We start from the raw sequence: 23,451 nt of genomic DNA, 5'->3' as shown, positions 1-23,451 counted from the left end.
ATACATTCGTTTATATATTATACATATATTTCAACCATGTCTTTAACATCTAAGGAAGCTTTCAGCAAGCTTCCACAAAAATTGCATAACTTTTTTATTAAATATCCTCCAAGACCATTCGCCGAATATTCTTCAAAGCCATCAACCATTCAAGATCCTAAAATGAACCCATTTTTAGCAAACAAAAATGTGGAAACTGGCAGATGGCATGGATCTAAATATTCGTTGAGAAGATCGGCCGATTTATTTAAGATGGCCTATAAGTTCGGTATTCAAGACTTATTACCACCACTTCCACAAAAGAAGTTCTACGAAGAAAAATATAATGACAAGAACTGGATGAGAGGTGTGTTGAACCAGAAGAAGCATAAATGGGAAAGAAACTTACCAGAAAAGATTAAACAAAAAGAAGCTGCTATTTCTGAAATGGACGAAATTATCATGGCTACTAGACCCAAATATAGAAAACAAGTCCAGAAAAGAGAAGAAACCAAGAAAAATTGGTGGTAGTATTTCTATACTTTCCTCTTACTGTTACAAACTACTAAATTCAATATCTTCACTTGTATATATAGATGTATATGAAATATCATAATGCTAATAAGACTAAATACCTGTACTCTAAAAAGCTCTCGAACCACCTCCTCTAGATCCTCCACGGCCTCCTCTAGTGGGTCTACCACCTTTTCTTCCTTTGTTGGTGCTGCTTGCTAAATCCTTACTACCTGGTCCCGAACCGTTTCCTTTTATCTTAACCACACTCCTAGCCAAAACATTATCAACATTTAGTTCATCCGGCAATAGTATCTGTCTTATTTGGTTACCTCTGATATTTATAAACTGTAATAGTTGGGGGTCTTGGTGAGGTTGACTCAATTTGATATTCTTCATAGATAAGTTCATCAGAGGTGAACACGACAATATTTGGCCATTTATAGAATTACCATTCTTCAACTCTACCGTTATAGGTTGGTTTGTAGCATTTGGCAAGTTCATCAAAAATCTAACTAATTTCATTTTCTTGCCTCGATTCTATTATATATGTCCAATTTAATGTTGCAATCTCTATCAATCATTAACATAAATTGTGATATTCGTATACAAGCGAAGACCTGTGTAAATTTCAGTATGATTTATACTAGATATATTTCTTGTATATATAGACAGTGTTCTGAAATATACTCCGTACTTTAAATTAGAAACACATAAGCAGATATGAAGGGTCAAATAAGCAGCTTTACGTTAACTATACGACACTCTTCTACGCTGCTGGAACACATTAGTTTCAATAATTTCAAATTTTTCACCTATTCCAATAGAGTTCGAATTTTTGTGTAATAACCATATTGTCCTGCGGTAACGATTTAAAGGATATTCATCTATCTACAGTAAATTGGTTCTACGAAGTAATAGCGATCGAAAGAGTATCATGAGTAATCAGTCACTTGCTGATAGCATAAGGAATATTCCACCTGTTACTAGATTTTTTACTATAACTACGGTAATTGTGTGCTTTGCCAACTCTTTAAAGATTATTCAACCACACCAATTAATATGCTACTTGCCATTATTCATAGATACGTTCAATGATACTTCGAGAACCATAAGTAATTCGAATATTGCAGGCAGTATTGGTGCTATCGTGGGGTTATTGGCTCAGAGTTATAGATTTTTTACGTGCTTTTTATTACCCCAAGGTTTGCTAACTGATCAACCTTTTCATGCCATATTGGACATCTATTTTTTCTATACATTTGCCAACCACCTTGAATCTCACACAGGAAAGTTCCGTCGTAATTTTCCTGATTGTCTTTGGTTTACCTTGGTCACTGGTACTATAGTTGTATTATTATCGTTAGTTTACAATGCGATCATTGATATAAACCATTTTCCTGTTCATCACCAAATGATACTTTCATGTGTCACATACATTTGGTCTCGTTCGCTGAAGAACTCTTTGATAAATTTCCTCGGGTTGGTGCCAATCAAGGCGTACTATTTGCCACTTTTCAATCTTTTTTTCAAATTGTTGATCAGTGGTTACTCTTCATTTTTGGATTCTGCAATAGGTATTTTCAGTGGATATTTGTATCAATGTTTTCAATCAGATACATTACCGATTTACAATCTATTCCCAGGTTCATATGCGAAGTACTTAACTTCCAATAGAGATACAAATGGAAGAAGAGTGGGTCAGTTAAACAATAATTTTGCTAGCATGGACCAGTCGGTAACTACAGCCGGAATTGATTTTATAGAAGATTCTATTTTTGACAAGGGCTATCTTAAAGCACCAATTTGGTTATATAAATTATTAAACTATCCAACCAACAACTCCAAGAGAACAACTGCTTTTTATCCACGTCCAGACACTACTTCAAATATCTCCGCTGGAACCCATGTGAACATAAATGAGAATACATCTACTGACAACTCAGGGTCTGGCACATCTACTGGATTTTCTTGGTTCGGACAAGGTAATGATCCTTTCAAAGGAAAAGGATACCGTTTAGGTGACTGAAAAATTATTTATAAGCTGCGCGCACGAGCCAGGGGGTCCAGGAATATATAGTCATATAAATATAAATTTATCTCTTCCAAATCTCAATTGGTACCTTATAGTAATAAATAGATTGTCTGATTAAGATGTCTGATCCTCAGCCATCAAGCTCGAATAATGGCAAACAACCTATGCGGAAGAATGACCCAATTGTTGAGCAAAGTGAGGGAACGAGGAAGACTAGCATCAGTAGCATTTCTAATTCTCCAAGCCTTAACCCTAGATCGTTGTCTAAATCCAGACGAAGATCGAAACAGCATCTAAGAAGACCGGCACCGGGCGGCTCAGCAAGTCAAAAATTGATTTTCTCTGTAGATGATGATCCTGGAGAAAAAGAGAATGTAGAAGCTATTAAAAATAAGGGTAAGCTTGAAAGGGAATACTTAGAAGGTTATAATGATGCTTTGAAAGCACTTTACCTGAAAAGATCAAGATACATAGTCAACCAAGATCCAAATACAAGTTACACACCAGTGTATGATAGAGATACTAGTGAAAATCAAACAGAGGTTGATGATATGTTGAAATCTACTAATGACGCCGAAAATATACATTCGTTTAAGTCTGCAAATATAGAATCGAATCTTATTAACAGTATAATATCTGCAAAGGAGAACTTGAAACTTTTAAAGTTTCTTGAAAATAGCAAAGATAATGAGCCTCCTATTGATCAAGTTTTGGGTGATGAAGGAGAAGGAAGCGGTAGTAACGATGATGATGACGAATCGATTAAATCTGGATCGTCAATTGAATCTTTAAATTTAAGAGAGAGACAAGATGCCATTAACTCTACACATCCTTTCGGTATTAAGATTTGGAAGCCATCATTGTACAAGAAGAAAAGATCTGTTGCTGCAAGAGCTGAAGAAGATATTCATGATTATGATTCTCATGAATCAACATATAGAATATTTTGGGGAGTATATGTTTGCAACTTCGTATGGTCAATCACTTTTGGGTTAGCTTTATTTGCATTATGTCTCGTTGGTGCATTTGTTGTGTTCATATTATCAGGCTTTGCAATTAATCGTCAGCTGAGACCATATGTAAAATTATTAGTCAAGTTAGGAAAATATTGGCTCTCTCCATTCGGTAAGTTTGTGCTTTTGACTAAGGATAAGAACTATTTAGATGAAGATCAATTGGAAGGAAGAACTATTTCTGAGTATCAAAAATGGAGGGAACAAGAGGAAGGTAGATTATTTTTTGCTCCACCAAGAAGATATACAAACGCAAATAATGAATCAGCACCACTTCTTAAGGATCACAAAGGAAGACCCCTAAGCGATGCATATTCTTCTCTTGGCACAGCTGATTCAAGTGCTAATGCTCTCGAAGATCCCTTTGAATCAGATGATGAAGAAGGGCAAGATTTAGAACTTGGTGATATCAAAAAGAGATTCTTTGGTAGAGGAAGTTGGTCTTCAGGCCGTTTTATGTTTTATTTATACTTTTACGTCATTTTGCAACCCATTATTTGGACAGTAGGGATAATTTGTTGGTTCTTTGTTTTCACAATTCCGATCGCAAATGTTGCAAACATATTATGCGATCATTTGAGACGTCATCCTTTAGCATTGCACTTCGAATTGGAAAAAGAATACTATGCAAACATCGCAAATAAAGATACTAGAAACAAGAGAAAACATCAACTGATTATCTTATGTACCTATAGGTGCTGTGGTTTACACTACTACAAATATACTATAGATGGAACGAACGTTTTCTTTTACAATTTGCTTGCGGCTGTTATATTTGTTATTTTTGACTATTTTGTTCTAAAAGAAAAATTTGGTTGGGAAACCTGGTTTACAGATTCATCGTTTTTATTTTGTGCTTGCTTGTTCTCCATTATACCTCTAGCATATTTTATTGGTCAGGCTGTTGCTTCTATTTCAGCCCAATCCTCAATGGGACTTGGTGCTGTTATTAATGCCTTTTTCTCGACAATCGTGGAAATTTTCTTATATTGTGTGGCTTTAAATCAATCCAAAGGCAAATTAGTTGAAGGTTCAATGATTGGTTCAATTTTAGGTGGTGTTTTATTACTTCCAGGTTTATCCATGTGTGGTGGAGCACTTAAACGTAAGACACAACGTTATAACCCTCGTTCTGCGGGGGTCTCTTCGACTATGTTATTATTTGCTATGGTTACCATGTTTGCACCATCTTTATTTTACCAAATCTATGGATCTTATGATGTGATGTGTAAAAAATGTGATACTAAATTGGATTTGGTTGACGCTGGAGATTGTACAAAATGTCGTTTTGTGCAGCCATCATTTACTTTGGATACCTTATATTATGCCATCATCAAACCTTTTTCTATGATTGTTGCAACCGCTTTATTTTCGGCCTACGTCTGCGGTTTGTTTTTTACCCTCAGAACGCATGCTTCTTTGATTTGGGCTACTAATTCTCATGAACAAGCTGTCCTCAACAAAAGAGATGACTATTTCAGATCACCTAGCATGGTTAGTTTAGACCCGTCATTGCAACTTAAATCAGGAAAACCACAGTTGAAACAAGTTAACTTGTCCCCCTCCATCTCGGCTGCATACTCTAGTGGGGTTGATTCACATAAGCCAAACAGTGCCTCAAAAACACTCTTGACTCAATCCCCTTCCTTGGATGCAAATAAAAGTCGACAAACTGTATCTCGTAATAATTCGGCCATGGGGAATGTAAATAAGCAAAAAGCTGCTAACGACAATGAAACTGGCATCAAAAATGCAAATAAAGACGCTGAGAGTGAAATAGAAGGGAATGTTGGTCACAATGCTGCTAATTGGTCCAGAAACAAATCTGCTATTATTTTACTTGGTGCAACCTTATTATATGCTGTAATTGCGGAGATTTTAGTTGATAATGTGGACGCTGTTTTGTCTGATTTCCCTATTAATCCTAAATTCTTAGGCTTAACTGTTTTCGCTCTAGTCCCGAATACTACCGAATTCTTAAATGCTATTTCTTTCGCAATAGGAGGAAATGTTGCCTTGTCTATGGAAATTGGTAGTGCTTATGCTTTGCAAGTTGTTCTAATTCAGATTCCCAGTTTAGTCTTATATTCAATTTATAAAGGATTTGATGATGTTGAGAAAATATTCTCTTTGGTCTTTCCAAGATGGGATATTATTGCTACTTTGATTTCAATTTATTTATTTACTTACATTTATGCTGAAGGAAAATCTAATTATTTCAAAGGTGTTATTTTAATATTGATATATGCAGTGGTATTAATGGGATTTTGGTACAATGATAAAATTGAGGACTTAAATGATGGTTATACTAATAAACCAGAACAACCTGGTGGAGGTATATTCTGGTAGAGTGAATCTTACAAACTTAAATTTTTATTTAAATTCTCTCTTATACTATTTGAAGCACCTGCTAATTAGGAATCAGACTATATAATTGGTGGCTAGTGTATTATAATTCCAAAAACATAGCAAATTTTGTACAAAACCTGTATATTTATTAAAGTATATAATCAATAATAATCGTATAAATCAGGTAACAAGATAAAGTCTACCTTCGTAAGGGCTTAAGGTGCTTTCATCTTCAACATTAACGTTTGAGTGTAATAACTCTAATTTGCCTCCATCCAAGTTCTCAAATTTCAAACTTTCTGAAGTAAAATTTAAAGCAACATATGCTTTCTGACCAGCAGTCTCCTTTACATAAGTAAAGATTTTTTGGTTTTCCTTATCAAGAATTTTGAAGGAACCATAAATTAACAAATCTTTATATTCCTTTCTAACATTTAAACTCTGCTTCCAGAAAGAGAATAAGGAATTTGGATCATTAACTTGTGACGCAACGTTAATTTCCTTATAGTTGTCGTTAACTCTCGTCCAAGGTTTTCCTGTAGAAAATCCTGCATTTTCAGTATCATCCCATTGAACAGGGGATCTTGCATGATCTCTAGCCAATAAATTGATGCTGTCCATCAATTTATCCATTTTTTCCTTGTTATCTCCATATTTAGCTTTGTATTCTTTGTAATAATTGATAGTGTTAATATCAAGATATTCATCAATAGACCACGTTCTTGGTAAATTAGTCATACCAATTTCTTGACCTTGATATATATATAAAGTGCCGCTTAAAGTAGACTGCAATAAAGCTAAAAGTTTTCCTGATTTAACTCTATACTTATTGGAGTCATTACCAAATCTAGTAATGGATCTTGGCTGATCGTGGTTTTCGTAGAAGACAGTGGACCAAGCATCCGTGCCTTCAATAAATGAACTTTGGTTTTCAACAGCCTTTTTGAAATCAGTTAATTTGTAGCCTTCATATATAAATCTATCAGCAGTGTTTGATCCAACTTCCACAACATCAAATAAAAACATCATATTCATTTCTTTTTCTTTTGCACTTACGTATTTCAAAGACTCTTCACGAGGTGAATGGCCAACTTCTCCCACAGTCATAGCATCATACTTCGATGTAACAGATGAAAACATCTCCTTGTGGAATTCATGAATTCTTGGCCCATTTTGGAAATACTTATGACATGGTTGCCATTCGGAATCTGGGAAAACAATTGGCGCATCTGGGAACGATTGGACTTTCGAATACATACCGGCAGTATCAATTCTGAAGCCATCGATTCCCTTTTCAAACCAGAATGATAAAGCAGACTTATAGATGGCTTTTCTTGTTTCTTCATTCTCCCAGTTTAAATCTGGTTGAGATTCTGCAAAAAGATGCAAATAGTACTCGTCAGTAGCTTCATCGTAAGCCCAGGCAGATCCGGAGAAATGAGATACCCAGTTATTTGGAGGATGTCTATTACCTTCAGCATCATAACGTGCAGGTTTCCAGATATACCAGTCTCTTTTTGGGTCGGTCTTGGACGATCTCGATTGTTTAAACCAATCATGTTCGGAAGATGTATGGTTAATAACCAAATCTAAAATCAATTTCATACCTCTTTCGTGTGCACCTTCAATCAACTTGTCCATATCTTCTAAAGTTCCATATTTTGGATAAACACTTTCGTAGTTTGAAATATCGTACCCCATATCATCTTGAGGAGAATCGTACATTGGCGAGAGCCAAATTACGTCAGTTCCTAAAGATTTAACATAATCCAATGTAGAAATAATACCTGGAATATCACCTACACCATCTCCATTTGAATCTTTATATGAAGCAGGCCAGATTTGATAAACAGTAGCGTCTTTCCACCAAATGTAGTCTTTAGTCATTATAATATACGAGTTAGTCTATTGATTTATATGATAGTAAATTTATTACTAATTAACATATCATTAAATTCAAGGCCAAGGTGCTTTAGTTCCCTTTAAATACTTAACGTTTTGGAACATGCATATTTACCCCCGCGATTGAATGCTCCACTATTACAACTGCACTAGCTTGCAAAATATTTCGCTGTTTTAATTCCAGCGATTAATTTTACGAGCAATACCGCGATCGTAGAATTGCCGCAATTTGCTATCGAATTATGTGGGGAGGCTACAAAAACAATTGACCCAGTTCTGTTTTATATATAGAACAATAGATTAATACGTTGTCCTTCGAGATTATTTCAAATATTCGGAATAAAAGGTCGTCTTTTAAATTCAACGTCGTAAATAAAGGGATCGTGCATTGTATCTGTACCATAACTACATTTTCGTTTTTAAATAAATTAGAGAATCCTCGTGAGTTTGATCGAACGTCATCATGTAAACGGTAAGTATGCTTATTGTAAACATTTTTAATTTGGGTCTAAAATAAAAGGCGGTTATAAGTAAAAAATCATGAACGGACCTCGAAATGACCACTTCTTCGCTCGTCGAACGGAAAAATTGTGCTGAATTTCTCCATCATGCACTATCTTTGCCCCACATTTTCAACTAAGCTCTAAATTGTATAACAATTAATACCAATACTAAGAAAAATGGTGTTGGGTACTATGCATAAAAACTCTACATGGTCAGGTTTGCAGGTGCCGAATGTCTAATTTTGTATGTATTGAATCTAATCACTCTATATTTCAAAATAATCAGTTAAATATGGTTTTCTCCATATTTGCCGGATCAATAGTGTCCCAGAGAGCCAATTTCATCTTGAGATTACTAGGGGCCAATTCTGGATATTCTTTCTCGATGGCTGATATTAATTCCTTGTATAGGAGTTGATACGCTTCGGAAGTAAAATGAATTCCATCAGATAACAACATGTCTATAAGAACACTCTGTTGGGTTAATTGTTCATCTGACCAGCCACCTTTCTTCTGGAACGCTGCCCATAAATCTAAAAACGGAACCTTGTGTTGTTCGGCTACTGATTTTGCAGCCTCAGAATAGGTTTTGTTATTTAAGCTCGATGAAATATCTCCGATGATACCATTGTCTGCGTACCCTTGTGGAAGGAGTTTAGGATCATGCAATCCAGGTCCTATCAATATGAGTTTAATATCATATTTCAATACCTCTTGTATCATTGAGCTCAAATTTGCTTTATATCTTGACAATGGTACATGTTGAACCGTGCTTAAAGCATCATTGGTACCAAGAAAAAGAGTCATAAGCTTCACCTTAGATGGTCCTTGATTTTCGACCTCTAATATCTTGGGTAGAATGATCTTGCAATTATCTGTATTATAACCACTAAACCCCCTATTCAAAACATCTAGTTTCCTCATATATGCTAATCATGTTAATATACGTCAATCAGATAAGAGTTATCTGCGGTAACGGTTACATACCTTCCTGCAAGGCAGATCCAAAAACAAAACCTGAACTTTGATCAAATCCATGTTGAGTAATTGAGTCACCAAATAATACTAGTTTATCAAAACTTAATTCCATAATGGTCTATATGAATCAACCGACATTATCAAGGATGTACGGAGCATCGTAATTTTTCTCTTCCTCGTAATTCGTGCAACGCTCATTTACATAGTCTTGATTTTCTTGAAAACTCTGGAAATCTTCAACCCTTACCTTATATCTTCAAAGACTAATAAAATGTCAGATACAAACTCGTATATAATCGTTATCAAGCTAGGGACCTCATCTTTGGTGGATGAGGTTACTAGGGAACCAAGAATTGCAAATATGTCACTTATAGTGGAAACTATTGTCCAACTTCGTCGCCAGGGACACAAGATCGTACTTGTTTCCTCTGGAGCCATTGCCTTTGGAATGAAAAGGGTTGGCATGTCTAGCAAACCAACAAAGTTAGCTGCAGTTCAAGGATTGGCGTCAATTGGTCAAGGTCGCTTAATTGGGTTATTTGATGATCTCTTCAGGCAAATGAATCAGACTATTGGGCAGATTTTACTTACAAGAAATGATATAAGTGATTTCACTCAGTACAAAAATGCTAAAAATACATTGCACGAATTATTGGATATGGGAGTGATTCCAATTGTAAATGAAAATGATACTTTATCAGTTGCAGAAATTAAATTCGGTGACAATGATACCCTTTCAGCAATTACTGCGGGTATGGTTCATGCCGACTATTTATTCTTAATGACGGACGTTCAATGTTTATACACTGACAATCCAAGGAAGAATCCAAAAGCAGAGCCTATACTTGTGGTAGATAAAGTTGATGATTTGGTTGTGAAGACTGATACAGAATCTGGCGGTTCCCAGGTTGGAACGGGGGGTATGACTACAAAATTAATCGCGGCGGGATTAGCTACTAATGTTGGTGTCACTACTATAATAACCCTTTCTAGTCAACCAGACTCTATTCTATCTATTGTGGCAAATATTCAGTCTATGGACAGAAGTGATTTATCCATTGAAGCTCAAACTAAATATATTGCTAGTGAGATTAAGGCAAACAAAATCCCTCTTCACACACGTTTCTTAGGGTTACCTCGTGCTACTAAGATAATATCTGATAAAAGATTCTGGTTATTACATGGAATAAAAACTAAAGGGGCTTTATATATTGATCAATTATGCTATGAAGCCTTGACTAGAAAAGACAGAGCTGGTTTACTCCCAGTAGGTGTTGTGGCTGTTGAGGGCAATTTCCATGAAAGTGAGTGTGTCTCAATAAATGTTATCCCTGAAAGATCTTCTCCTTTGTCTGAGGGCCTTGAAGTTGGAACCTGCAGAGTGAATTATAGTGCCATTGAAATAAATTTGATAAAAGGTTTACACAGTAGTGAAATTGAAACAGTTTTAGGATTCGCTGATAGTGAATATATTGCTCATAGAGACAATTTAGCATTCCAACCAACTTTACCTCCTTCTACTGAATCATTGTTTGACAATCATTAGCTTTATATTTCATAGGTAGTTTTCAAAAATTTTATATACATCCGTACATCAATAATAGATCTCTTAAAATGTACTGCAGATTGCTCATACGAATATCAGTATTGAACTTTCCGATCAATCTTATCTATTAGACCTATTAAACTTTCTTAGAGTTCAATAAGTATGGCCAATGACTATATCCAACTAGGTGGGATCAATGGACATCTATCGACATTTAAATTTCGGCCAATAATTACAGATATTGCGTCGTCTGTGCAAACGGAGGACGAGATAATTACTTGCATTGCATCTTATCAAGCTAACATCTATGTGGGCACTTCATTCGGACACATTTTGCATTATCATCACTTCGAAGATGCTTCCGATTATATAATGATTTCACAATTACAAATATCTCAGGATAAGAAACCTGTGAAAAAGATATTGATACTACCTCGCATTGAAAGAGCACTAGTTCTATGTGGTGAAATAGCTAACGTATACTCTATCCCTGAACTATCACCATCGCATATTGGTAAATTAAAGAGAATAGTTGACTTGCTGTACTTGTCTAGTCATTCTGCTTCAAAAAATTCTGAAGTACAACCTGGTACTGATTATGAGGAGGTTCTAATTTTAACAGATGATAAAATTAGAGTCATTCAAGTTAGCACAAAACAGATTAAATTACTCAAGGATATAAGCTATTCCAAGGCCATAAAATGTGCAGCATTTAGTTCTTTGAATATGCTGGATCGTAGCTCTTTGGCAGTCGTAGCAAATGACAAAAATTATGATATAATTGACTTGAAGCAGACTCGTAAGGTTCCTTTACTTGATTATCATATCAATACAGATGATGGAATTAATCCACAGATCGTCCCTTTTTTTCCAAGTGATGATGAAACTAGTGAAGAATTGTTGCTTACAATCAAGTCAGATGAATCTACGTCTATGTCGATGTTTATCAATTCCTCTGGTGATGTAACACGAGGAACATTATTATGGCCTAGCTGCGAACACCCCTCTAATGGTGTTGCAGTTGAATGGCCCTATGTGTTTGCTATATGCAAATCAAATGATAGAGAGAGTAAGATGATCGTTGCCTCTTTAATTTCATTGGAAACTGAATTTGGATGCCCCATTCAAAATCTTTTGAATAATGCGGCGAGCCGAAGTGATGCAACAGTTGTGGTGGTAGATTCCTCACAGATTACAAAGAAAGAAATTGAATCAGCTGAGATCAATGATGCGACGGAAGTTTCAACGAAAGAATTAGAGAGTGATGGTGCACCACCAAAACCTTCTTCAAAATCTGAAGATGATCTTACTGAAAGAAAAGATAAAGAATACAAAATATTGAAATTATACCAAAGCATACAGTTCAATGATAATGAGCTTTCGAATCTTCTAAATAAAATGGATATAAAAGGTGGCTCTGTTCTGCATTCAACTTCAAGTTACAAAATTGAGAGCACTACGGTAGTATACAAAGAAAACAGTATTTGGATAATGTATGAAATTAATCAGATAATTACTTTGACAAAGAAGATTCATGAAATGTCGTTAGACTCTTCTAATTTAGAAGAAATAAAAAATATATCAAACCAGTTGAAAGATATTATTCCAAAATGTACATATGAATTATATGACTATTCCACTCAACTCCTTTTCTTGTTATACCTTCGGGAAGGTAGTTATAGCAAGTGCATTCAGCTAGCGTTTCAAAAGATAGAAAATAATTCGAGCAACACTTCAAAGTTAAATCTTGACCCAAGATTTATAATATTTATTCTTGACAATATTCAGCATAATGACGCATTACTACTGAACTTTCAAATATTTACAGAATTACGGGATATAAGTCAACAATTTTTTGGCAAAACTACTCAAAACGGCCTTTTAATTGACTATGTGGAGAAGCTCTATACTGAATTTTTAATCAACACCGATAATACAGACGATGTGCTTTTACAATATTCTCGTATGAAATTGTATGAAAAAAAATTAGCCTCGAGTAAGCTTTTAATTGATTTTATAGACCACTATGATAAGAATATGTGGAAGGTTAAAGGATTAACGAACGATTCCATCCTAAAGCTTTTAAAAGATAGCGAAAGTTATTTTGGTTTATTACAGGTGTACCTCATATTGATTGACAATTCAGATAAAATGTTTAAAGTGGAAATATCTAAAGAAATATGTGATATATGTTTGAAGTTATTGAATGAGGAATTAAGTGATCCAGATGTAAAGGAGCCCCTAACCTCTGAAATTAATTTTGGCAATGTTTCTTTTAATTTGTTAGAATTAATTTTATCACAGCTTAAAGAAAATTTACAAGATGAAAAGGCCTACTCAAAATATTTGCTTGAAGTGTTGAAACTTGATCCTTCTGTTGCTTTAAAATTCATGAAAGCAAATAATAATAAGCAAAAGGCAACACATAAAAGAATTATGGAAGAAATGCCCCAATCATTTTCCAAAGAAGTAGACTTTTCACGTTTACGCTTAGAGTATATGGAATCTAGTTTTTTAGAGACCTTGGAAACAGATCTAGATTTAGAAGCTTTAGATGAATTTCTCATTGAAATGACCAAAGACATTGTTTCGAAACTGGAAGATGGTAATAAAAATAATTTCAACATTCTACACGAAACATACCAAATAGAGAACTCATTAAGTGATTCAAAATGGCCTAAAATAAGCTGGCCGGATTATTTAAGAGTCAATATGAAAAGAAGCGAATGCCAACAGTTTATTGATACTTATTTGAAGATCTTAGAACTCTTGATTGTTAGAACTATGAATAAAGATTCACTGTATGTGGATACTCTAAATAATTTTGAAGATATTATTTCCTCTGAAAATATATTTGACTACTTCAAGCTGATTTATGGTCAACGGGAAGAATCGCTTACAAGATTACTCAATTTCTCAGATTATTCTAGCGCTGAATACGTTGCCTTATATGATGAATTTCCTTTACCTGTATCAGCCTGCTATTTTAAACATTCAAAGTATGTTAGTTTGGGTATGTCTTCATACAACCATAAAAAGAGCAATTTAATTAATTTATTCACATTTTACATTGAGAGAGAAAACGATTTCCACGAAAACTTCCCAGCAATACAACATTTCATATCTACTTATGGCATTCTCTTTACGGTTGGAGAAATATTAGCAATGTTACCGACTCATTACCCAATAATTTATTTACAAGATTACTTGAGAAGCGTGATAATTGACTTGAATGCTGATCATAGAGATACAGACTTAAAAAAAATCTTAAGCAAAGTCGATAGTAAATTTACTCGAGATCTTTGTAATGATCTAGCATATGAGGAACGCCAATAATACGTCATTGAAAACAGTGCTTTGCATATTTAGATAATGTTTTTTTATTTAAAAATATTTAATTACATAAATCTAGAGATAGCCTAATAATAATAGAATATAGTCGATAACCATGCCAAACCAAAAGACATACCCTGTATTAATGTTACTGGTAAATGCTTTCCAGCAACTGCTTGGGTCATCTAAGTTAACATTTCTAATTTGTCTAAATAACCTTAAAAATGCCCATGCACCAAATACATAAAATCCAGGTCCCATTCCATTCATAATACCAGCAGTTGTAAATAATCCGACCTGGGCTGCAGAAAGACTGTTAAGTATAGGTTTGGTTTTGTCCCCCCATGCTAAAGCGGTTGATTTTATCCCAGCATGGACATCAAAAGCTTTATCCTGGTGGGCGTATATAGTATCATATGTCATACACCAAACGAAGTTAGATAAGAACAATGGGACTGCAACAGATAAGAGCAAGGGCGCCTGAACAGCAGGAAAACCTAATAAGCAGCCCCAACTATAGCATATAGATAACATTACTTGTGGATAATATGTAAATCTCTTAAATAAAGGGTATGCAGCAACAAAAGGTAAAGAAAGCGCTCCCAAGTAGAAGCATTCAAAAGGCAAACTCAACAAAACAGCTAATCCTGCAAAACATTGTACGGCTAACCAACCAACTGCTTGAGGAACACTAACTCTTCTGCTAGCTATTGGTCTTTCTATGGTACGTGCAACTTGATTATCTAGATTTCGATCCCATATATCATTTATGGTGCATCCAGCACCTCTCATTACAAACGCACCAATTGTAAACAAAGTAATAGCTGATAATGTTGTAGTTAACGGAGCTGCTACTGAATAAGCTGCCATGGTTATTCCCCAGAAAGAAGGAAGAAGCAAAAGCAAAGCCCCTACTGGTTTTTCAATTCTCATCAATTCAGCGTATGGAATCCACTTTTCGGGAAGGTTAGCTACCCATCCAAGGCCCGCCAATCTAGCCAACCGAGATGCCTCCAATTCTTCAGGAGTAAATCTTGATCTAGGATCTTTTGGTTCATTTCCTAAATCAACACTTGGTTTCTGAGGTTTATTACCACTATGTACTATTGGTTGTTCATCAAAAGTGCTTCTTTTAATTATAGACGTGGAAAAGCATTTTGAATGGGCTAGTAATGTAATCACTGGCTTGGTCTTTGTAAATCTACTGAAAGCAAACGATCTATTGAAAGCAGCATATTGCCATAAAATACGACCAGAAATCATTAGTAAATATGTTGTAGCACCTGCCTTCTGATAGAGATCTATTATAAACGAGGTTAATTTACGATGCACGCGATTAGCTAAAAATTAGTACTCATTCAGTTTGCTACACCCGTTATAGCAGATGCTCTATATAATTATGTATGAATATCAGTATAGCCATTAATGCGCCTAGGCATATTGTAAATCACTATCTTGTAGATTTCTATGTTTTAAATTTATTGTAAATCACCCAGTGATTATAATCAGATCCTATACTTGGGGATATCTAATCAAAAATACAAAAAGCCTTGTACTTCAATTATCAAGCTTCACCTTTGAATGCGGGTCTATAATCAATAATAGTGCATTTAGAGGTATATCAAAGACCCATTTTTGTATATTATGCCTTATTCAACGGTACATATTATTCAGACATTTGTAAATCAGCATCTTCTGCCCTGAAAGATTCGAAATCTTGTTCACTGTTATTTTGTATTCCTTCTCTCATGACATTATGACCGTCAATCAACGTTTGCAAGTTGTCAAATTCACCAGCTACTGCTTCATCAGTTTTCCTAAACGTAAATATCTGCCTGCACATCGGACAAAGACCTTTGGAAGTATCTTGTTCTAACCACTTCAAAATGCAATGTAAATGAAAGTTATGCGTGCATCCACCTCCTAATACTAATGGGCAATCATCTCCAGGATACTTGCAATTAGGGCATGTTCCATCAAATGAAACACGACAAATCCCACATAATTCATCTACATAAGCGCTTTCGTTCTCCAGACCTTCAGAAGGTGCCAATTTCCAATGCCATGTAGTAACCCCATGCCATTCTACTATATTGACCTTCATCGCTTCAACTTGTGTCAAGTCGGATGCGCTATGATCTCTTAATAAACACTAATTTTATTTATATACAACAGATGATTTTCGCATTATCGCACGAATGCAAAAACGAACTATATTACAATTATTACAAGTAAAATTATATACAGCTATCAAAACATGCTCTCTATTGATAAATCAGGTAAATATACCCTCTTTGTTCTTTTTAAGTTTTCTTGTAGACTAATCCTTTGAAAATATCAAATGAGTTCCCGTCAGGTTGCAATTCTAATGTTTCGCCATTATTGATATCTTCAGCAATAAGCAATCCGTAATCAGACGTAATACCTCTGATAATACATGTTCTTGTCTGGCCATTCCCGTGGGCATCTAACTTCACGGTTTGTGAAGAGTGGAACCACCTCTTGTAATATAATGGTAAAAATGGCTTAATACCAGAATGCTTAAATACACTATAGAATTGGTCTATAGTGTACATTAATTTTGCCAATAATACTTCATGCTTGAACGGAGGTAATGGACTCAAGCCATTTTTTTCTCTGATTTCATTTAACTTTGCTAATACAAGGTTAAGAGATGTGGTGGGAGCAGAATTTGAAACATTAACACCTACACCCCAAACTAGATGGAATTGGTTATTCAAGAACTGTGAATTAATCAAAGCACCCGATATCTTTGCATATTTCTCATCATCTCCATCAACAGTCTGGGTGAATTCATTTTTGTCGTCTAAAGAATTGAAGTACTCTGGTTTTAACGCAAATATATCGTTAGGCCATTTGATTTTGACTGGCAAGTCTTCATACCCTACACCATTTCCTGGTTCTATGCTACCATATCCTAGTATCAGCTCAATCAAAGCTAATCCGCATAAATATTGTAGCGTAACGATAGAAGAGGATTGGTTCTGGCCCGACGGAATCTTGAACAATATAGATTGTGCCATCACGCCTTTAGGATTAATCCAAACATTACCTCCACGTCCTCTTCCAGCTACCTGTGTCGTTGCTGATAACGTGAATCCATTGGGTAAATGACGGAGCAAATGAGGATTGGACTCAAGCATGGCATTAGTCGAGCTAACAACCTCTCCATACCCAAGCATGGATCCAAAATCGCCAACTTTACCGCTGTACTTACTCAACATTCCTAATGTTTCAAAATATGTAGACATGTCAAAATAGGGCGTTTCCTTGCTGCTAGGTAAGTTTCTAGATGTAAACACTTTGATGTGCTTGACAGCTGCGTGTGGATCTTCAATTTCATTTGTTGAATCAGAAGCATAGCTATTTATTTCCTCTGTCTCTTCGTGGAAGCTGAAAGTATCGTGATTATCTTCAAATGTATTACCATTGACAAAATCAAGATTTTCTTTCAAATCGCTCATCAATTTAGTCATGTTTGTTGGGTTTAGGTTAGACAGCAAATAGATTGGTGTTATCTTGGGAATCGACGTATTCACATCCTCATTAACACGCAAACCCAATTTGAGTAAGCATTCTTTCATGAATACTTTTCTGCCATAATCATTTTCGTTTAATGTATCAATCACTTGTTGAAAATTCCGATCGCCATCGGAGGAACTCAATAACAGTGGAGTGAATTCTGGATGAGATCCAGTCAATAATACATCCCCTTTCCCAACTTTGCAGTATATAACTGCTGCCTTCTCTTCATCTTCCACATCTAGTGGCTCGGTGTATCTAGCCAATATTTCCACATTTGAATATTTTGATGCATTCAAAAAGACACATCCTCCATTATAATAGTTATATGCTTCTGGAACACAATTCAGCAATGCATTTGTATTAACTGCCAATTTAGTAGCTTTGGCTCCTCCGTGTGATTCATACATGAAGCCCTTATAAGCACATCCTTTAGCAATTCCTGGAAAGAATCCCAATTCTCGAGAACCTGAAACCTCCATTTTTGGATCACCTACTTCAAACTCAACCCTACTAGAAGAATAATATCCACCAGCACAAAATCCAATAAATTTACCTCCTTTTTTGACGAACTGTGAGATCTTTCGATTACCATCCCCATTTAAAGCCCGACAAAATGGTAAGTCTGCTCCTCCTGGTAAAACCAATAACGAAGTTTTATACATCCACGGGTCGTTCAATAATGAGTTCTCTGAGATAGAAGTGACTGCATTATAAGGGGATAAGTGAAGTCTTAGTGTCTCTAAACAGTGCTTCACGCTTTCTGTAGTAGTACCTGGTCCCGAATAAACTAGGACATTCATTTTGTTAACAAAGCGACCGAGAATTTTGTTGTTAACAGTAAGTATATTCACTTAAAAAGAACTATAACCAAGCGTTAAGTTCAACAAAATTTTGCACACTTAAATGTTGAGTTATTAGGCCTAGTGACTCAAGAGTCAACTACGATACGATACCAAATTCAACTGTGCGTGTAATTCCCATCGCATCTCACAATTTATAACGACTACTAACAAAACTACAACATATAGAGTACTTAATAGGAAAATAATGGCATTGATAACTGAGCAAAGTGAATCCATCCAGTTGAATCCGATAGCTGGATTTGTTATTAAGACTAAAATTATATCCGCTAACGATACATTGGCGCATGCTTTGTCAACCAAAGTTTTTATTAATGTCTGTCATGACACTCAAGTACCAAAGCCAGCGCAGGATTTTGACCCTTCCGTTATATTCCCATTGATAATTGAAAACCAATGGGAAATCCCATTAATTGTGTCAAGAGAGAAGCATACTAAAGACAAAAAGGGCCAACCTTCTTTTGTTTATGATTGTTGCATCAACACCTTGTGTTTTCAATGGTGCCAAGTAAATAGTGACTTGAGGTCTATTTTGATTGAATGGTGCATTGAATCTATTGAGCTCTTGTTTGATGTTATTTTAGAGAGAGAATATTCTATTCCCAAGATGCTCTCCAAAGGAGAGCTTTCGCAGACAAATATTTTGAAGAATGAACTTGACGAATCAGGCTTTCAGAAGAAATTGCAAAGCCTAAAGAAAAACGAAACTTTGGGATTAATTGAAGAACTTAAAGATAGAGATCAGGACGATATGGACCAAGATGAAGATATGGGCCCATTACCAGATTTGATGAACATCAATGCAAAGGATACAGGCATGAGCTCCAAACCTTTGATTCAAGAAATAAGCGATATGCAAATAGATGTAGAGAAGAAGAAACCCATAGCACCAAATAAGGAGTCTAAGACTCAAAGCACTAACAAAAGAGACCTAATCGCATCATCTCCTGCAATCAAAGAAAAATTGAATTACTCGATCATTTTCAAAAAATTATCTGAGAGGCATCAGCTACTTGTGAAGTTTGAATGTACCAATTTAAAATCATCTACCAGTATTGAACTATCATATCTCTCGAGTTCACACGCATTGGTCCTAAATAATTCAGATGCTCAGTATTATTTTAACAAGTCACTGGCAAAACTGAAAATGGATACCTTAGATATACCCTTACCTCAAGATGTAAGTATAGAGGAGGGGCATGTTTTCAATAGTTTCTATGTTAAACAGGAACACAGCTTATATATATTTTGTTAGTGTGTCGCAATTATATACCGCATTGGGAAAGCCGCCAAACGAGAAGATTTTGTGCGTTTATCTCACCGATAGTACTTATCTATTTAAGATGATGTTAAGATTCCATTTACTGAAATTTTTACAAATAAATAATGATTAAACGATGAATGCTGAAGAACCATTGCTTACAGGAGCACATCGTCATGAACAATATGACTCTTTGGCACAAAAGCAAAGTTCGCAAAAACCTGAAGACGATATTACACCAAAGTCAGAATTACGGTTTGTCCTTCGTTCTTCAGGTCCTTTAGTCATTACATTTTTCTTACAATATCTCCTTTCGGTGACAACAATATTCTCTGCTGGTAAGCTAGGACCAAAAGAGTTAGCAGCTGCATCATTAGCCGTTTGTACGTTCAACATCACGGGATTAGCAGTGTACCAGGGAATGGCCACAAGTCTTGATTCTTTTTGTTCTCAAGCATATGGTTCAGGAAAGTTGCATAACGTCGGTTTATATTTCCAAAGATGCTCTATGATGATGATGGCACTTACCCTCTTTCCATTGGTTTTTATTTGGTGGCATTCAGGTGTGCTTTTAGAATTTTTGGTACCAGACCCAGAACTAGCACATTTAACTCAGACATACTTAAGAATAAATGCCCTTGGAGCTCCGGGATTAATACTATTCGAGACTAGCAAAAGATTTTTACAAGCCCAACATTGCTTTAACGCAGGAACATGGGTATTGCTAGTTGCAACACCACTTAACTTTGTTTTGAACTGGATATTAGTTTGGCATCCTACCTATGGTTTAGGATTCGTAGGAGCCCCGTTGGCAGTTTCAATTATATACTGGCTCATTTCGTTCATGATGTTAGCCTATGTCTTGTTTGTTGATGGGAAGAAATGCTGGGGTGGACTTCAATTATATAAAGCATGTAATAATTGGTCACCAATGCTCAAATTGGCTTTACCTGGTGTTATAATGGTTGAAGCAGAATACTTAGCATTTGAGGTTTTAACTATATTTGCAGCTTCTTTCGGTACAAATGCATTAGCAGCCCAATCTATTGCATCGAATGCAGGAGCTTTAGCGTTCCAATTACCCTTTGCTGTTGCCGTTGCTATTTCAACCAGAATTGGACATTTTGTGGGAATGAAACATATTTCTGCAGCAAAGTTAGTGACCCGTATAACTGTTGTATTATCAGCTTATATTGCCGCTATTAATTTTTCATTCATATTTTTCGGTAGGCATCTTTTAGGCAAATTATTCACATCATCCAAGGACGTATTGAAAATCAGTGATAAAATCTTAATTTTGGTCGCCATAAACCAAATTGCTGATTCCTTTAATATCTTGGGTGCTGGTATCTTACGGGGTCAAAGTAGACAAAGTATCGGCTCGATTTTAAATATGATATCATATTATGTGATCGCATTACCAATAGGATATGCATTAGCATTTAAATTCGACTATGGATTGTTTGGCTTATGGACTGGCTTAATTTTAGGTGTCTTGTTTCTAGCTATTACAGAATTTATATGTATGTGCCGTAGTAATTGGTTACAGATATTGGAAGAATCAAATGGCAGACATGATAATTAGTGTTTATAGTTGCAAAATATAGAATTTAGATAATAAGACTTATATTGAAGATGAGATAAATATGCAGTACAAAATTTTTTATATAATTTTTTTTTTTTTTGATAACTACTTAGTACATAGAATCAGGTATTAATCTCCAATTACGAAATACCAACGTTCTTTTAGACTATTATGCCACCAAGAAGGAGATTTGACAAAAAGTCTGCAAAGACTTTCTCTATTGTTCATAGAGCCCACGACGATGCCTTATATTACGATAATGAGGCTTCGGAACATGTGCTTGTTCCAGCACCAGGACAAGAAAAGAAACATAGCAGGATGGATGCTAGCAATAAGAAGAAGGTTTATTCAACTTCTGATTTAGAAAAGAACTTGACTCCAGAAGAAATCGAGAAAATAAGAGGAAATGAAGGTTTAGCAGCACAATTTGGAATTTACTTTGATGATTCGAAATATGATTATATGCAACATTTAAAACCAATAGGAGTAACAGGAGATGGTGTTTTCCTTGAGCGTAAAAGTGACGAAAAGGAGAAAAAGAAGCCAACAAATATTGAGGATTTGTTTAAAGACCAATTACCTTCTGAACAGAAAGTGAAAATTACACATGATACATTTGAAAATATTCCACTGGATTTGAGGGGATTTAAACCAGACATGGACCCTCGTTTAAGGGAAATATTAGAGGCTTTGGAAGATGAAGCATATATTGAGTCAGGTCAACAAGACGCGGAAGATGAGGACATTTTTGCTAGTTTGATAAACTCTGGGCAAGTAGAAGATGAAGACGAATTCTATTACGGCTCCGATGCGGACCAATTTTATGAGGATGAAGATTATGATGAATGGGATCTTGATAACTATAATGAAGAATATGATGCTAAGTATGCGTCAGATGAATTGGAAGAACAAGATATGCCATATAATAAAGGTGAAGCTCCAGAAGATTCAGTGGAGGAAAAACCACCTACCTTTTTGAATACAAACTGGGAAAAGGATTTCAAGAAATTCAAGATAGACAGTAAGAACAAAGCTAACGATTGGGATTCTGATGATGATTTTGAGGACGAGGATGAAGACGTAGTTCCAGAATTGCCGTCATTTAATGGTAACAATCTGTCAAATAAAAAGTTATCCAAAACTAAATTGAGAAAGAAGAAAGGTGCTATGACTGATACATCATCCTTTTCAATGTCGTCATCAGCTTTGTTTCGTACTGATGGCTTGACTTTATTGGATGATCGTTACGAGCAGTTGACTAAGAAATTCGAAGATGAGGAAGACGAAGATTATCAAGAATTTGATATGGATAAAGAGAGAGGTGATTTGGAAGGCATGCTCGATGATTTTTTGAATAATTATGAATTAGAAAGCGGTGGAAGAAAGTTAGTCAAGAAGGACCAAGAGAGACAAAAATTACAAGAAGCTGCTGACTCTGTTTCCAAGGGTAAGCTCGCTGCAAGGAGGAAGAAAGAAAAGCAAGCCCAAAAGGATCCTTTAGGGACCTTAGGCGGTTCTTTCGGAAATTTAAAGATATGATTATTCATAAATGAAAGAATAATATTGATACTGATAAATCAATGAAGATTTGACCGACTATCGTTTGCAACTCTAACCTAGCTAAAGCCCTGAATGTGTTCTCTGCATCCACCAAAGTAAAAATGCTATTGGTGCAACCTCACTAGCTCTCCTAATAATTATATATAAATCACATTTTTTTAGCTATATATGTATATAGAGACAATATTGCATGCTATAATATAAAGATCAAGTATCATTTAGTATATTCTTGTAGATAAAGGTTCACTTATAGAGTATAGTCCTATATCTGATAGATTACTCTCCTCACGTGTAAAAGTCGGGCGAAATTTTTGCTCATTTTTTTGTCATTTGAAAGTGATAAACAGGACTACCTCATTGGAATTATAATCCAATATTATCTTGATCATTATATTAGTAGGCCATTGATCGACTACAATCTCATTAGATTCGTCCAAGTATAAAGTGCAGAAATTTTCAAGATTAGTCTCCGGCTCAAAACTTTTTTA

The 23,451-nt window shown here is 35.3% G+C and overlaps 14 protein-coding genes across 14 annotated transcripts; 8 read left to right on the top strand and 6 right to left on the bottom strand.

Moving 5' to 3' along the window:
* Window positions 1–36: 36 nt before the first annotated feature.
* AC631_03333 (mitochondrial 54S ribosomal protein mL59) lies at window positions 37–510 on the top strand (the record flags this gene model as incomplete). Its single annotated transcript, XM_015612162.1, has 1 exon — window positions 37–510. One exon carries the CDS (start codon window positions 37–39, stop codon window positions 508–510), a length of 474 nt encoding a protein of 157 aa, XP_015467005.1.
* Window positions 511–621: 111 nt separating this feature from the next.
* AC631_03332 (mRNA splicing protein) lies at window positions 622–1,017 on the bottom strand (the record flags this gene model as incomplete). Its single annotated transcript, XM_015612161.1, has 1 exon — window positions 622–1,017. One exon carries the CDS (start codon window positions 1,015–1,017, stop codon window positions 622–624), a length of 396 nt encoding a protein of 131 aa, XP_015467004.1.
* Window positions 1,018–1,429: 412 nt separating this feature from the next.
* On the top strand, window positions 1,430–2,521 carry AC631_03331 (uncharacterized protein; the record flags this gene model as incomplete). The annotated part of the gene is made up of 1 exon (XM_015612160.1): window positions 1,430–2,521. The coding sequence occupies one exon, from the start codon at window positions 1,430–1,432 to the stop codon at window positions 2,519–2,521; it is 1,092 nt and encodes a 363-aa protein (XP_015467003.1).
* Window positions 2,522–2,646: 125 nt separating this feature from the next.
* Window positions 2,647–5,889, top strand: AC631_03330 (uncharacterized protein; the record flags this gene model as incomplete). Its single annotated transcript, XM_015612159.1, has 1 exon — window positions 2,647–5,889. The coding sequence occupies one exon, from the start codon at window positions 2,647–2,649 to the stop codon at window positions 5,887–5,889; it is 3,243 nt and encodes a 1,080-aa protein (XP_015467002.1).
* A 180-nt stretch (window positions 5,890–6,069) lies between these two features.
* Window positions 6,070–7,776, bottom strand: MAL2 (oligo-1,6-glucosidase IMA1; the record flags this gene model as incomplete). Its single annotated transcript, XM_015612158.1, has 1 exon — window positions 6,070–7,776. One exon carries the CDS (start codon window positions 7,774–7,776, stop codon window positions 6,070–6,072), a length of 1,707 nt encoding a protein of 568 aa, XP_015467001.1.
* Window positions 7,777–8,576: 800 nt separating this feature from the next.
* On the bottom strand, window positions 8,577–9,218 carry IAH1 (isoamyl acetate-hydrolyzing esterase; the record flags this gene model as incomplete). Its single annotated transcript, XM_015612157.1, has 1 exon — window positions 8,577–9,218. One exon carries the CDS (start codon window positions 9,216–9,218, stop codon window positions 8,577–8,579), a length of 642 nt encoding a protein of 213 aa, XP_015467000.1.
* A 325-nt stretch (window positions 9,219–9,543) lies between these two features.
* PRO1 (glutamate 5-kinase) lies at window positions 9,544–10,818 on the top strand (the record flags this gene model as incomplete). Its single annotated transcript, XM_015612156.1, has 1 exon — window positions 9,544–10,818. One exon carries the CDS (start codon window positions 9,544–9,546, stop codon window positions 10,816–10,818), a length of 1,275 nt encoding a protein of 424 aa, XP_015466999.1.
* A 372-nt stretch (window positions 10,819–11,190) lies between these two features.
* On the top strand, window positions 11,191–14,154 carry AC631_03326 (CORVET complex subunit; the record flags this gene model as incomplete). The annotated part of the gene is made up of 1 exon (XM_015612155.1): window positions 11,191–14,154. One exon carries the CDS (start codon window positions 11,191–11,193, stop codon window positions 14,152–14,154), a length of 2,964 nt encoding a protein of 987 aa, XP_015466998.1.
* A 72-nt stretch (window positions 14,155–14,226) lies between these two features.
* On the bottom strand, window positions 14,227–15,414 carry AC631_03325 (4-hydroxybenzoate octaprenyltransferase; the record flags this gene model as incomplete). Its single annotated transcript, XM_015612154.1, has 1 exon — window positions 14,227–15,414. One exon carries the CDS (start codon window positions 15,412–15,414, stop codon window positions 14,227–14,229), a length of 1,188 nt encoding a protein of 395 aa, XP_015466997.1.
* A 403-nt stretch (window positions 15,415–15,817) lies between these two features.
* On the bottom strand, window positions 15,818–16,255 carry AC631_03324 (anaphase promoting complex subunit 11; the record flags this gene model as incomplete). Its single annotated transcript, XM_015612153.1, has 1 exon — window positions 15,818–16,255. One exon carries the CDS (start codon window positions 16,253–16,255, stop codon window positions 15,818–15,820), a length of 438 nt encoding a protein of 145 aa, XP_015466996.1.
* A 199-nt stretch (window positions 16,256–16,454) lies between these two features.
* AC631_03323 (biotin--[acetyl-CoA-carboxylase] ligase) lies at window positions 16,455–18,497 on the bottom strand (the record flags this gene model as incomplete). The annotated part of the gene is made up of 1 exon (XM_015612152.1): window positions 16,455–18,497. The coding sequence occupies one exon, from the start codon at window positions 18,495–18,497 to the stop codon at window positions 16,455–16,457; it is 2,043 nt and encodes a 680-aa protein (XP_015466995.1).
* A 247-nt stretch (window positions 18,498–18,744) lies between these two features.
* Window positions 18,745–19,812, top strand: AC631_03322 (uncharacterized protein; the record flags this gene model as incomplete). The annotated part of the gene is made up of 1 exon (XM_015612151.1): window positions 18,745–19,812. The coding sequence occupies one exon, from the start codon at window positions 18,745–18,747 to the stop codon at window positions 19,810–19,812; it is 1,068 nt and encodes a 355-aa protein (XP_015466994.1).
* A 142-nt stretch (window positions 19,813–19,954) lies between these two features.
* AC631_03321 (uncharacterized protein) lies at window positions 19,955–21,403 on the top strand (the record flags this gene model as incomplete). Its single annotated transcript, XM_015612150.1, has 1 exon — window positions 19,955–21,403. One exon carries the CDS (start codon window positions 19,955–19,957, stop codon window positions 21,401–21,403), a length of 1,449 nt encoding a protein of 482 aa, XP_015466993.1.
* Window positions 21,404–21,574: 171 nt separating this feature from the next.
* Window positions 21,575–22,942, top strand: LTV1 (Ltv1p; the record flags this gene model as incomplete). The annotated part of the gene is made up of 1 exon (XM_015612149.1): window positions 21,575–22,942. One exon carries the CDS (start codon window positions 21,575–21,577, stop codon window positions 22,940–22,942), a length of 1,368 nt encoding a protein of 455 aa, XP_015466992.1.
* Between the last annotated feature and the right edge of the window lie 509 nt (window positions 22,943–23,451).

This window comes from Debaryomyces fabryi (assembly GCF_001447935.2).
Source record: "Debaryomyces fabryi strain CBS 789 chromosome Unknown contig00070, whole genome shotgun sequence".
NCBI lineage: Eukaryota > Fungi > Ascomycota > Pichiomycetes > Serinales > Debaryomycetaceae > Debaryomyces > Debaryomyces fabryi.
Note: the sequence above shows the minus strand (reverse complement) of the source record. Positions and strands in the feature narration are given on the sequence as shown.